This window comes from Anolis carolinensis, chromosome 5 (genome assembly GCF_035594765.1).
Source record: "Anolis carolinensis isolate JA03-04 chromosome 5, rAnoCar3.1.pri, whole genome shotgun sequence".
NCBI lineage: Eukaryota > Metazoa > Chordata > Lepidosauria > Squamata > Dactyloidae > Anolis > Anolis carolinensis.
Genome location: NC_085845.1, coordinates 37,462,778 through 37,479,193, shown reverse-complemented (window position 1 = coordinate 37,479,193; position 16,416 = coordinate 37,462,778). Strand labels below are relative to the sequence as shown.

Below are 16,416 nucleotides of genomic sequence, written 5' to 3'. Positions count from 1 at the left end.
GCTGTGGTCCAATACAGGACGAGGAAAGTGTGTTGCGCATGCGCTGTGCCGCGCGCCTTTTAAAAATAAAACCTGTTCCATGATGAGCACCGATGCGGATTGGCTCCAGGCCGCGTGGGAAGAGTGTCCTAATTAGCATAATGGGAGTTTCCTCGCCTTGACTTCCGGGTGTTTGGAAAGATGGCCGTGGCGGTGATGGAGCCTGTGCTGGAAAGGCTGGAGGAGCCCTTATTGGGGCCTGATGGTGAAGACAGACGCAGGTAGGGACTTCAAGCTGGGGAAGATGTGGACATGACTGAATAAAGAACTCTTTGTCATCTATTTTTTTTTTACTTCTCTACGAATTTCTAGGTCTTCCAGCACAACTGTGTGGTCATTTTATACAGAAAACTAGCTGTGCCCGGCCACGCGTTGCTGTGGCAAATTGGTGGTGGTATTGGTTAAAATTTGTTGTGTAATTTTTATTTGACGTTATTTGCATTTTTTATTAATTTTATTGTAAGTTATATTTTTATTATATTATATTATTTTTAGTTATTTTCTGTTATTATAGTATTTTATTGTATTATTTTTTTAGTGTTTTTATTATTTTTTTATTGGGTTGCTAGGAGACCAAGTTGGAGGAGCTTAGCCTTCTAACTGGCAGCAATTGGATAAAAGCAATTATTACTCTCTCTAATTAGGACTTTAATTTTCTTTTCTTTTTGTTGTATCAACCTAGAGGCATGGATGATGGGTTGTGTTGTCAAATTTCGAGGTTGGGGGGCCTGTAGTTTTGTTGTTTTGTGGGTCGCCGTGATGCCATCACTCTTTTATATATATAGATGGACCCAAATGTATCACCTAGATCAGACATGGGCAACCTTCAGCCCTCCTGGTGTTTTGGACTTCAACTCCCACAATTCCTAACAGCCGATAGGCTGGGCTGCTGTGGGTTTTCCGGACTTATGGCCATGTTCCAGAAGCATTCTCTCCAGACGTTTCGCGCACATCTATGGCAGGCATCCTCAGAGGTTGTTAGGTCTGTCGGAAACTAGGCAAGTGGGGTTTATATATCTGGAATGTTCAGGGTGGGAGAAAGAACTTTTTGTCTATTTGAGGCAAGTGTGAAAGTTGCAGTTGGCCACCTTGATTAGCATTGAATAGCCTTGCAACTTCAAGGCCTGGCTTGTTTGCAAATCAGCCATAGCAGAGCACTTGATGAGCCAACCTGGACGCAGCATATTATTTAAGAACACAGAAATGCTGGACCACTCTAACAACCACCATGTCAGACTACACAGAGAAGCCACTGAAATCCACAAGCATGTGGACAACTTCAACAGAAAGGAGGAAATTGTGAAAATTAACAAAATTGGACTACTAGAATTTTAAAAAACTCTAAAACAAAGAACAACACTCAGAAGACAGGGGAATTCCAGGTATGAATCAATCAGGGCCAGTTAATACCTGCAAACAAAAGGATTCCCCCAGGCCAAACAGGAAGGCCTTGAAGCTGCCAGGCTATTCGGTGCTAATCAACTGGCCAATTGCAACATTCATACTTGCCTCAGGCAGACAAGAGTTCTTTCTTCCACCCTGAACATTCCGCAGATACATAAACCTCACTTGCCTAGTCTCCAACAGACATCATAACCTAAGAGAATGCTTGCCACAGATGTGGGCAAAACGTTAGGAGATAATGTTTCTGAAACATGGCCATATAGCCCGGAAAACTAACAACAACCCAGTGATTTCAGCCATGAAAGCTTTCGACAACACATTTTTTTTATCTCTCTAAGAATTTCTGGGTGTTCCTGCAAAACTCTGTGGTCACTTTCCACAGAAAATGGACCCAAAGGTATCACCTAGAGCAGGTATGGGCAAACTTGGGCCCTCCAGGTGTTTTGGCTGTTAGGAATTGTAGGAGTTGAAGTCCAAAACACCTAGAGGACTGAAGTTTGCTCATGCCTGACCTAGAGATTCCTTGAAAAATATCCTCTTTCAAAATCTAGGTCTCTCAGCATACAGGGAGGAAGTAGAACATAGCTGCAAGCTGATCATATTAATTTCACTAGAGGACCTCAAGATTCAGAGAGATAACATTTGTAATCAAATTTGTATAATCAAAACCATAAATAAAGAGGGACGACTTCATTTTCATGTGTTCCTCAGGTTGATTGTCCTTTATGTGAAATCCAAAATGCTCTAAAATTATCCACATTACTTGTGTTCTAGTCACCAGAGCAGCAGAAAACAAGCTTGCCCCCTCCTCAATGTGACACACTTTCAAATATATAAACATGGCTATCATGTCCCCTCTCAGGCTTCTTTTCTCCAAGTTAAACATCTCAAGATGGATTTTAAATTAGTCCTTCAAGATTATTGTGTTGTTCCAGATCTTCATTTAGTTGTGTCTCAGCTACATTTTGAAATTTCCCCTACAATGTTTGTAACACTGTTTGTACTGTGAAACCTGTTTAGTTTTTAACAGTTTAGTTTTAAAAAACTCACATGAGCACAAGTAGTTCTTTACCCTGGTTGAGATGGTTAGGACGTTAGAGTTAGATTTTCATCTTTGAAAGGTGGAGCATGAATGATCTGATAAAAACCTGTAGTCACAGGTTTTGCTTTAAGATACTGCTTTTATTGCTTGTTACAGATCTGGAGATGTTATGGAAATGCTACAGCAGTATAAGAGCCGATGGAGAGCCATTCGGATAATGTACCTTACCATGTTCTTCAGCAGTGTTGGTTTGTAAAACTGGTGCCAGCCAGTGCTGTGTTTTCTGGTTTCATGATTGCTCTGAATGAATGTTTTTAAAAAACCATGAGAATTTTCCACACAACGCTTCATATGTCTATACCTCATTCTTCAAAATCTAAAAAAAAAAACCAAATCAGGATTTCTTATATAAAATAAAATAGATACTGTATAAAAATCAAACATTTTTGACTGGATCATGATAGAGATGCCTCTTACCTCTCCTGGTTGCTGTGATATGGATGAATCTCTCTCAGTGTGCACTCTTCTGGGAAACTAGGAATTCAATTATTTCTTTCATTTAAACATGAATATATTTAAAAAGTAGTTTTGCTGAAGCCTTTAGTTTGCTTCTGCAATTTAGTTTTCATTCCATAATTTGATATGATGCTCTAATGCAGTAAAACTATAGGAATAACTTTAATATCTGCGTGGCAGGGGGTTGGACTGGATGGCCCTTGTGATCTTTTCCAACTTTAGGATTCTATGATTTTATCTCCTTTCCCCCTCTCCCCAACTGCCACAAGTTGACCTGGAAGTATCATGGATATATTTGTCACATTGTGCCTCAATTTAGTTTTTGTATCTTCATTAAGAGAAGTCCTTTGAAGTCATGCATGACAGCGAATTATTCCAATGAAATCTGTGGTTTGCCTATAATGGTTGGACTACATCTATGTTGGTTAGATTGCACCTATATTTTACTGAACTTCTTCATTGTGATATAATTGTGTTAAAGGGTTCTTTTAGTTGCTATTTTCTTCTTTGAAGAGATTTTTAGAAGTGTGGTGCAGACGGTACATAAACCAAAACTTCACCGTTGGATGATACAAAAGGTTTTGTTGATCCATATGCAATTCAGCTGTGGATAACCTAGTTGACTTAAGATCCCTACCTTAGTATTATTGGTATCAATAGAAGTACACAAAAAGAGATCACATATGCCACTTAAATCTAATTGAATATTATGATCATTTTTTAAAAACGGATATTGAGTTCTGTATGAGCTATCTATATTTTTTGAGCTTCATGTTTTTTATTAGGGCAACTTATGGAGATCTTCATTTAATGACATATGAGTTGCAGTCAAAAATAACTTCAACTCTTTGTGTTGCAGGTTTTTCTATTGTAATTATGTCAATATGGCCATATCTTCAAAAGGTTTGTAACTACTTGAATTTAGGTCTATTATGCTGCAATGTAAATGACAATGATGAGAGTGGGGGGGGGGGGGTTACTTTGGTATTACGGCTAAAGGCACCAGGTCCTAGTTGATCTTGGAAACTAAGAAGGGATAGCCTTGTTGAGTACTTGAATGAGATATCACCAGTTAATACAAAGTGCTATAGGTTTTATTTCAGAGGAAGAAATTAGCAAACCACCTCTTAAGTTTTCCTTGCCTAAGAATATCCTATGATCTTTATGAAATCACCATAAGTTGACAGATGACTTGAAGGAACACACACACATATTAAGAAAATACTGCTTTCAGTAACGTTAACTCTGAATTATGAAAAATTATGCATACTACCAATTTTATATAATTTTTTATAATTCTAATTATAAGGTAGAAATTATTACCAGTAATTGTTGCTGGAATTTCCTACTCAGGAGCAAGAATGGTAAACCAGAGTGTAAACATTACATTCTGCTCCTCAAAAGGAGCAGAAATCTTTTTCAGTCAGTTGAATTGAACAGAACATGCTCTTTTTCCCTGCTGGAAAAAGGCAAGAATTATACCAATTCGATGGAATACTTTCCATGCACATATAATCAATGCACATTTAGGCAGCCAACTCCATAGAATCACAGAACACTTGAAAGCAAATCAACATGACTTCTAGACATTAACATTCCCCCCCCAAAAAAATACAGTTAAATTATGTGTATTGGAGCGTTTTCTACTGTAATCATATTTTTATGGCCCCATAAATAGAGTCCTGTGGGGAACTGCTATCCTTGCTGGTGTCCTTAGATATGAAAACTGCAGTGTGTTCCCACAAGTTTTGTAGTTTTCATCCCAAAATCTAATTCTCTTCACCTAAACTACCAAATGCATTTAAAAGTGTTTGGTGGTGATTCACTTACTACCATAATTGCTTTCTGAAGTTCGAAATCAGTATTCTTAAATCAAGGGTGCAACCAAGATAACATCTTACAGTCATTTTCATGAATATTGCCATTGGAAAATATAGTATTTCATCACCTGCAAGATCTACATTTCCCAAACTTTTCCCCTCATTTGTAACATGCCTAACTTGTCATAGTTCCTTATGAAATCATTTTTATAACATCAGGCATTCATAAGTAATTCAGTTTTTAGTTTAAATGAGCATCTTCACTTTTAGTCAGTGGAGAAACTGGCTATGTTTCAGGAGAAGGATAAAATATTTATATTTCATATATTGTTTGGAACTTCTAACACTGTTGTTGGAAACCTGAAAATATGCTGCTGTTTTTGAACTTACTTTTCTATTGTTTTTCTCTAGATAGATAAAACTGCAGATGAAAGCTTCCTTGGCTGGATTATTGCATCATATAGTATTGGTCAAATGATAGCTTCCCCCTTCTTTGGAGCATGGTCTAACTACCGGCCAAGAAGAGAGCCTCTTATAGTTTCAACTACTATTTCGGTGGCTGCTAATTGCCTCTATTCCTATGTCCATTTACCCACTTCTCACAACAAATACTACATGCTGGCCGCTCGAGCCCTGGTGGGATTTGGTGCAGGTAATTTTGATTTAGTTTATGTTGAAGACTGAGAGGTCTGATATTATACACCACTTAATACATTGGTATTACATTAACCATACTTTTATAAGCACCTGTGGAAATTATTTTTTTTACAGAACTGTCCATTCTGTATAGCTATATTAGCTAGTTAGTGTGTAGAAGCTATTAGCGCAAAGGTTCATAACTTAACCTCAAAATAAATATATTTAAAGCTTTGCCCATTATCACAGTTCCTAGATTGGTTACCCATGGCTGTTGTTGATTTTTAAGAAAGTGCTTAGCAGTAGCCTAAATTGGTGTTTGGAGTAGCTGACATATGCAGAACTGAGCTCTGTTGTGACAATTTATAATGGGAAAATTTATAATGTCTTTCACATTTCTTGGGTATTACTATCAATGGCCATTTTTATCCGAATGACATTTCAGACCTTAAAAATGCTGTGTGGAAGAACCATGAATGGTTGTGTTTTTCTGCTGATGAGTTCAAATGCCCAGACTTCAGAGAACCAATATTAATCAATTTAAGGGAAAATTGATCACTTTAAGACAGGGATCCCCAAACTTTTTAAACAGAGTACCAGTTCATGATCCCTCAGACTGTTGGGGGGGGGGGGTAAATATAGTTTGAAAGAAACATGCACAAATTCCTGTCCTCACTGCACATATCTTGTTTGTAGTGCAAACAAACATGAAATACAAAACAATATTTAAAATGAATTCAAATTTAACCAACATAAAGTGTGGGCCTGCTTTTGGCTGATAAGTTAATTAGTATTCTTGTTGCGTGCCTTCAAGCCATTTCAGTCTTAGGACAACCCTACATCCAAAGTTTAGGGAGTGGGGCAGATAAATGACCTTGGGGGAGACCCATGCTTTAAGGGAAAGATTCATTAGTACTTTCAATTAGGTTTTTTCTTTTGCATAGATTTTGGAAAATTGAAAATAGGCAAAGCAAGCTGAGGAACACTTTTGCCTGCTGTATTGGTAGACCTATGGTTGGTTAGTAGTGTGTGTTTAAGTAAGAGGTTCATTTCAGGTTGTATCACTGTCAACTAAACATGCTTTCTTCTGTTCATATTTTTAGGAAATGTAGCAGTAGTTCGGTCATACATTGCAGGTGCTACTTCTCTTGCCGAACGAACAAGTGCTATGGCAAACACTAGTGCATGTCAAGCAGTGGGATTCATACTGGGACCAGGTACAATAATGTTGAATAATGTTGAATTGTTGTATGGATGGGATGGTAGTGCAGTTTGAGGTGGGGGAACAAGTTGAACCTTGACAAGATGGAAGATTTGTCTGTCAGTAGGAAGAAATTAATCTGGTTTTGGGGATATCACCTATTCTGTAAATTATTCTAAATATCTGTTTCATAATGTGTGGGTGCTTTTAAAGCAGCAGGTAATTACTGTGGGCAAGAGTACTTTTGTTCAGTCTCAGTTGGTTTTTCCAAGGGAATGTAGACATGGCCACAGTGGTTTTTGCCATAATTACTTCCTCATTAGACTACTGTAATTCTTCTGCATGGAGCAAAATTCAGAAAGAGCAAAATGTAGCAGACTATTGCTAGGTGGATTTTTTTTTAGAAAACATACAACACTAATCTTAGAAAAACTTCACTGGCTTTCAGTTTTCTTCTGAATGAAAATGAAGACGTTTGCCTTAATTTAACAAAGTCCTTAATGGCTTAGAGCCAAGATCAGGGAGGATCAGACTGCCTCAATCCCTTTTGAGTTTCCAGTGGGGAATGAAGAGCATGCCATTTTAATTGGCCATTGATTTTTAAAATAAGAGATAACTGCTCTGTCTATTTTCAGCTATTTTAACTTTTTAAAATATGCCTGTGTTTTTAGAACTATTTTTAAAGAGGATTTTCTGTGTATATAATGTTTTAAGCATGATTACATTGTACATGACTTTGGTGGCTGGAGAAGTGGTAAACAAATGAAGTGGTAACACAAATAAGTATTCCTCATTCAGGACACCTAACTTATGTTAGAAATGAATGAAAAAACTTTATTCATGAAATGTGTTTATTACTTCTCGAGTCACCAAGGCAATGTATGGTGTAAAATACGTTTTTCTTTAAATTTACTGTTGCAAAGGCACACATACTTTCTCTTTGATTTTTTTCTAGATTTTTAAACAATTCACCTGCAACTAATCTTAATATTTAAACATCCCCTTTGAGTGCTATTGTAATCAATTATTTTTGTTAGTTTTCCAGACTCTTTTTACACTCATTGGAGAAAACGGATTTACTTGGAAAATCATTCATCTCCAGGTGAACATGTACACAGCACCCGTTCTGTTTGGAGCTCTTCTAGGAATTATTAACATTGTTCTCATTGTTGCTGTATTTAGGTAACTGAAAACTAAGGTTGTTTCTGAAGAGTTATTGAATGAAATATTTGAATTTCATTTTTGTGTATGCATATATTTATTTTCCTTGTATATTGTATATCATTTTCTTTTGGCACCAAATGGAAGAAGAAAAAGAAAATAGTGTAATATTGTTTTAAATGATGCTCTGAAAGAGATAGGGGGATACCTCTTAGGGGATAACTTGCTGATGTTGCAGATCAAATGACTATCTTAAAATATCATTCTGATGACAAATATTCCAGGGCCTTGGGTGAAGTTTGTCTATTCAGCGGACAAGGAAATGTAGTACAGTTCTTGCTGGTCTGGCGTAAAGGCAGTGTTTTTTATTTCTTTCTAACAAATGATAATAGATACACACGACCATGTGCTTGAGATTTGTGGGTTGGGACTGGGAGGGTTAGGTGACCAGTTTGTTTCATAAGGCAGCATGGTCTTTTAATGCTACACATCTCAAACTTTCGAGTGTGAGAGGCAAATGACTTTTTTTGCAGTGTCAATACCATATTTGTGCAATGGCTGCACATTTTTTTCTTTTTTTCCTGAAAACTTGTCAGAGACAGACAGCTATGAACTGGCACTTTGAGCAATACTGTTTTAGTGCATCTATATGCTATTGTATGGCAAACCACTAGTACAATATTTTCCCCCACTAGCAGTACACTGTATTTAATAATAATAATTGATATTATTTGTTACCTGCCTCTCCTCATGGCTCAATGTGGGATACAACACAATCAAAACAAATTTACATAAAATACATACATATATATATATATATATATATATATATATATATATATATATATATAAAAACACACGACTATAAAATGCATATACCAAAACATATAGTACAAAGATCAAAATACAGCAATCATTGAAAGCTTGAAAGTAGTTTAGTTTCTACTACTACCTTTACTTTGAAGATCTGATCCTACTGCCTTATTAGCTATTAACTAACTAAACTGGTGACAGGAAGTGTGAAACATGGCTGTATATATTAGGCCCATTTAAAACTTTTAAAAGAATAATACTGTTTCTGACCTTCATAATATTAAGTTCATACTGATATAGATATATATGATACTCATTTTACATCAAAGGTTGAAGACCGTTGGGTTCAGGGGTCAATTCCTGACTATCATGTTGTCCTCAAAGGTGATTTGTTGGCATTGGTAAAGCATGGTTGGCATTGTGTCGCTCTCGGACTATGGACTAAGAGTGGCACAAAATTGCTTTGCTTTCTTGAAAAGATGTTGTTTCTTCCTAATCTATCATAAGTTATTGTTAGTATGTTACTGCTTTTATGTGTTAACAGTTTTATTACTGATTTTTATTTTATGATTTTATTTTAGACTTGTGCGCTGTCTTATCATAGTAGCTAATTAATGTATACAAGCATTTACATTACTTCTTTATTTTTAGAGAACATCGTGTAGATGACTTGGGACGGCCACAAAATAGCATTAACTGTGAAGAAAAAGGTAATTCTAGGCAAGCTGAGACACTTTTGGTATACTGTGGAGTAGTGATAAAGACAAATGTGCTAGGCCATCTAATGGTTCAGAACAAACAATGATGGTAGTTTTGCACAAGAAAAGGTGAATTGGAACAAGTCCTTAAATTGTGTTTTCTTTCCTCAGTTCCCCCCAAAATATGTATTAGTACTTGCAGTTTTCCATAATAGTGACTTTAGTCTTATACTGTAGTGTCTTTCCATAGTTAGTGTGTGTTAGTTCTTCTTTCATGCATAGATGACTTTCAGATGGGTAAATGACCAGTCCAGAATATTTTTAGTACTAAATGGTCGTCAAAGGCCTATTTAAATAAAGGGCTAATGCACACAGAAGTTTGGTATGTACTCTGATGGTCTATGTTCATATGGTTCTTAATTTGAATGCACTAGCCTTGAACACACTTTGCATCTAAAAGAGGTTGGCATTTAAGATTACATATATGCAGACAGCCCTCTCAATCTGCAAGCTCCGGATGACAATGTGAATGCCAGCACACTGAAGTATGCATCTTCATATTGTTATGAATTAATAATATAGACATGATCATCCACCTTTTTACATATCTGCATCAGGATCCATAACTGAACCCACACAAATATGGGCTCACTGTACATCTCTGCTGGAACACAAGCAATACAACACTGTGAATTTTTTTCCCCATTGTGGAAATGAAGCAGAATCTCCATATGGCCTTTGTTCTCTGATGTGTATTCTTGCAATATATTTGTTGCAAGCTTGGATTAATACATTCAGATATTGCAGTCTTAGTGTATGCTTTTTTTTTTACTGTTCATTGTGAATTGATCTTTTTGAAGAAAAATGTAACAGGTAATTGAATAGCAGATAGACATTTATAATTTTATAGCTGTTGATAGTTTAAGAAATGAAAAGGAAAGCAAACAAATTCAGACATAGCTATCTTGTCTTAATAAATACAGTAATGTTTTATTATGCCCCAAAACATTCTGATCTATATGCTCATTTCTCCATCACTCATGCTGAAGACATTTAGGATTTGTTATACCATTGTGTCACAGCTGAATTAAGAAACTGGATTCATATGCTGTTCAGTAAATAAAGTAAATTATACTATGTAACAAAATTTGTAACAAACTTCTGTTCCTGGTTTGAAAGTGTTATTCATGTTTAATTGGGCAGTATTTACTTCGAAAGTAGTCGTTATACTCCCGAAACTCCATTTTTGTGGCTGTCACAAACTCTGTTGAGACTCAAGGAGATATTCATTGAAAAACTATAGCAAAATGTGCTACAGTATGTCCTGCAAAAGCAAGGTTTTTGTAGTTTAATAAACCTTTTCCATGTTTTAAAAATAGAATCAATTAGGAAATGACACTTATAACCCAGGAACAAAAAATGAGTTACATAATGTTATAGCTTGCAAGTTAAAATGTAACAAATCCTAGATTTTATTTTATTTTTCTGTTATGGCATGTGAGTGATGTGTAGAGAATGATGTGCAGGTACAGCAATCAAATCTCAGCATAATAAATTGGAATACACCCAAGTTTCTTGCACTGCATGCCTTTCCTTTGCTGTTGTTTTGATGATAAAATATTTTTTTCACACAGAAAATGATGAAGTGGGCCAGGAAACCCAAGCAAATATTGATCATGTGGCCGTTGTATCAACAAATTTCCTTTTCTTTGTCATCTTATTTGTTTTTGCAGTCTTTGAAACGTAAGTAAATTTAGAAACATTGGAAGCCCTGTTATATTTAATCAGATTGGCCCATCTGGTCCAGTAGTGATGCAGATCCTCTACAGCAGGCATGGACAAACTTCGGTCCTCCGGGTGTTTTGGACTTTAACTTCTACAATTCCTAACATCCGGTAGGCTGTTAAGAATAGTGGAAGTTGAAGTCCAAAACACCCGGAGGACTGAAGTTTGCCCACGACTGCTCTAGAAGTTTCACGCAAAATAAATTCTATCCCTTTCTAGTAGTGCCAGTAATTGAACTGAGGACCTTTCGCATGGAAAGCATGTGCCTTATTACTGGCCTATGGCTCTCCTGTGATATTGCTCCTTGAATACTTGATTCCCGGTTTTGAAGTTCTCTAGTAGCATATAAGCACAAGAATACCAGATGGAATCACATTATTGATTCATACTGTATTTCTTCATAAAACATACACAAGAAGATGTATTTCTGTGTATAGGGTTTGATTTATGACACCGGCTAGTGAGCAAAAGGTTTTTGGGGTTGGTTGCTTTGACTAAAATTTCCAGATACATACACAAGTATATACAAATATGTCATTGAGTAATACTCCATTGAGGTATAAGGTAAAGGTAAAGGTTTCCCCTGACGTTACGTCCAGTCATGTCTGACTCTGGGGGTTGGTGTTCATCTCCATTTCTAAGCCGAAGAGCCAGCGTTATCCATAGACACCTCCAAAGTCATGTGGCCGGCATGACTGCATGGAGTGCCGTTACCTTCCCTCCGGAGCGGTACCTATTGATCTATTCACATTGGCATGTTTTCGAACTGCTAGGTTGGCAGAAGCTGGAGCTAACAGCGGGCGCTCACTCCGCTCCCCGAGCTTGAACCTGTGACCTTTCGGTCTGCAAGTTCAGCAGCTGTGTTTTAACACACTTCACCACCGGGGCAGATGTGCAGATTTGATTTTTTTGCCTGCCTCCTTCTAAACACTGTAATATTTATTTATTTTTTTTGTTTTCTGTTATAATGAATGTCTACTGAAGTTCACCAGTTTAGCTTCAGTGCAGTTAGCTTAAGTTGACGAGTTGAGGTACCTTCAAATAATTTGAAGCACCACAGGCAAAAAGCCTGAGGATTTTAATATCACTTACTTTGTTTTCCAGCATAGCTACACCATTGACAATGGATATGTATTCCTGGACCAGGAAAAAAGCAGTGTTTGTCAATGGCATAATCCTTGGTGCAGTCGGCATTGAATCAGTCATTGTATTTGTAGCAGTTAACACCCTTTCTAAAAGGTAAGTTACATTTTGATGATTTGGAGAACTCTGCAATGCAAGTGATTTTCCATAAATTAGGTTCTTTTAAAAGTTTCTTACTATATGCTACTGGGATAATTCTTATTATCATAATTCCATATCATTAAGTAGGAAAAAGAAATCCAGGTGTACAGATCTAATTTTGTATATGTGATTTTCAAATTTAATACAGAAGTATGAATATTGTAACTCCAGTTTTTATTGTCCAACAGAACTGGTGAACGTGCTATACTTTATGGAGGCCTAGTGATTATCTTGGTTGGATTCTTTATCTTACTACCTTGGGGAAAGCAGTTACCTAATATCCAATGGGAAGGTATAAATATAAATATCAAAAGGTTACTTCATTCTTTCTCTTGAATATATGTGGCTTCATGTGGAATTTGTACTTCTTTCAATAGATGTGAAGAATAATTCAATTCCTAGAACTGCCTTCAGTGAAACTCTTGCCTTATTTTGGACACTGCAAACCCAGCTTTCATCCAATAATACGGTTGAAACCACTGGGTGCCCTATTATACAGTCCTGGTGCCTCCATACTCCAGTAATCCATCTGGGCCAATACATCACTACAGATATTCTAATAGGCCTGGGTTATCCAGCTTGTAGTGTTATGTCATACACCTTATATTCAAAGATCTTAGGACCAAAGCCTCAGGTAAGAGTTAAACTCCAAATATTTGGCCAGTATTTGATATAGAAGTGCTGGAAGTAATAACTTGGAAAAGCCTTCATCATCTTGGTGGTGTTTTTGTTATTGAAGATGTTCTTTGACTGAATAAGGAGACAGCTGTATTTATATACTCGAGCCTTTATATACTCACAAGTTGTTTGCAGGCATTTTGTTTCAGCAATCCATTGAATATCTTTCCGTTAGGAAAATGTTTAATAAGACTATCTTTCTGAAGAAATTCTGTCACCAGGGAGATGTGGAAACCTTGTCAGGAGACTATAGATCACAGTTTCTTAAACTGGGGGTCCCAACCTCAAATGCAATGCTCAATGTTGGGATCCTGATCTTTTTTTTTCTGGACTCTACCTACTGGCTGTTTTAGACATTACACAAGTCTGTTGTGGACTCTACAGAAGATACTTGCGCTGTACTTCATAAAAAAGAAAATCGGCCTGTTTAGCAAGCTTTGCAAATGCTGATTTATTAGTAAATGTTTGGGTTTTAGACCTATTTTATATACTTCTATACCTGGGATCCTGTAAACATTTCTCAGGCCAAAAGGGGTTGCAGGTGAAAAGGTTTAAGCAGCCCTCCTCAAGAGAACAGATTTTTTTTTATAACTGTTGTCCAGAGCAGACCTGAATTTTCCACAGCAGTGGCAGGACACCACTGGCAAAACTTTCAGAACAATGTATCTCATAATGTAGCAGCACTTCTGTTTCCAGCAAGCACCTTTCTTGGAAGTTTGAGATTGTTCAATTCAGTATAGAAAAGCAACACCTTCATTTACTCAAGAGTTCTCAATGCACAAAAAGCAGTTTATAATACAAACATAAAATAGTGGTGTGAATATTGTTGAGGCATTGTGACTTAAATCTGTGGGAATTAGAATTACACAGTTGTGTAACATCTTTATCTAGTGCAGGGCTGCTATTTTGTTACTGCATAGCAGAATTAGCAAAGTGGCCAGTATATCTTGGTAACAGTGTGCATTAGACACTCTTGAAAGTGTACCATTATGCATCTTTGCAGTTCAATAACCAGGTTTCTTAGTGCCTCTACTACGTAGCTAGGTATATGCAACTAGATCATATGAAAGGTAGTATAGGCTAGTGAATATACTTCTCCATCACTACTGAAATTTTTTAAAAAATTAAGAATGCTAATGCTGTTCTTGTAGTTTAGTGCTAGTTGAAAAATGAATGTTATTGGTTATTTTGATATTTATTTATAGATTTTTTTGTAAATTCTAGAAAACCTGGTGTTAATGAATTGATAACTGGACTACTAAGTTGCATCTTGCTTAATACAGTATCTAGTCTTGATTTCCTAAATTGAATGACAGCAGTATGTTCTTTCACAATGTACAGTACAACTCCAGTTATCTGTGAAACCAATATACAGTATACAGTTTCATTTTTCAATAGTTTCACTTATTCACTTAGGACCTTCTGTACAAGTAACACGCTCAACTTAGTAACTCCATTGTTTGTCCTATTAAAAATAGGATTCGCTTTTAGTGGTAGTTTGATGTATTGACATGTGCTCCACAAATATGGAAGTCATACTATACATTAACATTTTATGTGCTGTTTAAATGTGGTTTGTTTCATATTTCTGGACTTTTCAATCAGTTTTAGCATCTTTGTGTCTGAACGTATTAGATGTGGGTAAAACCCAATGAATATTGATGTTATCTTCTCTTTTTTAGGGAATTTACATGGGCTGGTTAACTGCCTGTGGAAGTGCTGCCCGTATACTTGGCCCAGTCTTTGTCAGCCAACTCTACACACACTTCGGACCCCGCTGGGCTTTCAGCCTCATCTGTGTAATTGTTGTTCTTTCTCTCTTACTCTTGGAAATAGTGTATAAGAGACTTGTTGCATTTTCTGTCAGACATGAGAGGCTACAAGAGCAACTTTCTTAAGAATGGGTAACTGCTGATCCGTTTGTGCACCACTGTTAGTGCAGAAGTGCAATTTTATGTCTAATGGAAATGCATAACTACTGTAGATCATCTTAACACTACTACAATAACATGTTGATTAGGAGACTTGTGTTCAGTAAGGGTTGGCTACTGTGATCAAAGTAGGTACCAAAAGCTCTAATACATATAGTTGAAGAGATGACCAGAATCCCAACTTCACTTTCGAATGCACTTATACTTTTTAAAAAATATCTTGATTCTGTGAATCAGGTCTTATAAAACTGTTTTTCAAATTGAACTTGAATTCTTTGTGCTTCATAAAGCATATGAGACCTCTTACATTTTAATAGATCTTAACAAGGCTTGACAGAAAATGCTGGAGGTAAATGTATCTCACTGTAGATGCCTTATCTTGATTAATATAGGTGCGAATAGAATTTGATAAGAACAATACAGTAATTTGTCATGCTGTTTTTGGAGCTTTGATTTCAATGTAGTTGCTGCTACTAATTATAGCTGCTTTTCAGCTCTTGCCAGTGGAAAGCAAGTAAGAAGGTAATTGAGAATAACCTCACTTTGTCCAAAATACGGCTGCTAATGTATAGTAACACAGCATTTGCTGCCATTAACTAATGAAAGCATTCACTGTTCTCCAGGCATTTCTATAAAAATGTAGAGAATAGTATCATTTGTCTGAATTATTTATCTGCTACTTAATAAAACTACAAGAAATTGCACTGGGATCGTCATAAAATTATAATTTCTGTAACACCTTGAATATTTTTAACAGTTTTACTGTTTCTTCAATAGAACCTAAGCAAAACCTTTGTGATTATTAAAATGAAATGAGCTATATCTCCCCGCCAAGAATTACACTTTGTTCTTATTTTGTAAGTGTACTATCACCAAACGTTGCTTTTTTTGGCTGTTCAGGCTAAGGCCCCATCTACACTATTATATGATACCAGTTTTAAATTATATGGCAGTATAGATGGGGCCACAAACTGTAATTTGATGGAATTTATCAGTTCAATATCCATAACCCCAAATACAGTAGTCTCACTTATCCAAGACTCGTTTATCCAAGGTTCTGGATTATCCAAGGCATTTTCGTAGTCAATGTTTTCAATATATCATGATATTTTGGTGCTAAATTCGTAAATACAGTAATTACAACATAACATTACTGCGTATTGAACTACTTTTTCTGTCAAATTTGTTGTATAACATGATGTTTTGGTACTTAATTTGTAAAATCATAACCTAATTTGATGTCTAATAGGCTTTTCCTTAATCCCTCCTTATTATCCAAGATATTTGCTTATCCAAGGTTCTGCCGGGGCCATTTATCTTGGATAAGTGAGACTCTACTGTATTACTGTGAATTGTGTAGCACAGGTGATTTCTGAAGTTAGCCTTGTGGAGACTCAGTGAGATTAAC

The 16,416-nt window shown here is 36.3% G+C and overlaps 1 protein-coding gene across 4 annotated transcripts; it reads left to right on the top strand.

Annotated features, from left to right (window-relative positions):
* Window positions 1-37: 37 nt before the first annotated feature.
* Window positions 38-15,837, top strand: mfsd8 (major facilitator superfamily domain containing 8). 4 transcript variants are annotated; one of them, XM_003221760.4, is made up of 12 exons: window positions 49-260; window positions 2,642-2,733; window positions 3,861-3,904; window positions 5,233-5,473; window positions 6,561-6,674; window positions 7,696-7,840; window positions 9,284-9,342; window positions 10,965-11,073; window positions 12,220-12,354; window positions 12,588-12,691; window positions 12,777-13,033; window positions 14,760-15,837. In XM_003221760.4, the coding sequence occupies exons 1-12, from the start codon at window positions 181-183 to the stop codon at window positions 14,973-14,975; spliced, it is 1,596 nt and encodes a 531-aa protein (XP_003221808.2). In that variant the 5' UTR covers window positions 49-180; the 3' UTR covers window positions 14,976-15,837. The 4 variants fall into 4 exon arrangements, with proteins under 4 accessions (XP_062839718.1, XP_062839716.1, XP_062839717.1 ...); XM_062983646.1 differs by lacking the exon at window positions 12,777-13,033 and having other exon boundaries at window positions 41-260; XM_062983647.1 differs by lacking the exon at window positions 12,777-13,033 and having other exon boundaries at window positions 41-260; window positions 12,588-12,713; window positions 14,760-14,924.
* The last annotated feature ends 579 nt before the right edge of the window (window positions 15,838-16,416 follow it).

Excerpts from the sequence above, each read along its gene's own strand:
- mfsd8 (XM_003221760.4), top strand. The coding sequence starts at position 181 with ATGGCCGTGGCGGTGATGGAGCCTGTGCTGGAAAGGCTGGAGGAGCCC. Across the intron at positions 261-2,641 it reads GATGGTGAAGACAGACGCAG|ATCTGGAGATGTTATGGAAA; the intron begins GTAGGGACTTCA and ends TGCTTGTTACAG. Across the intron at positions 12,355-12,587 it reads GTTAACACCCTTTCTAAAAG|AACTGGTGAACGTGCTATAC; the intron begins GTAAGTTACATT and ends ATTGTCCAACAG.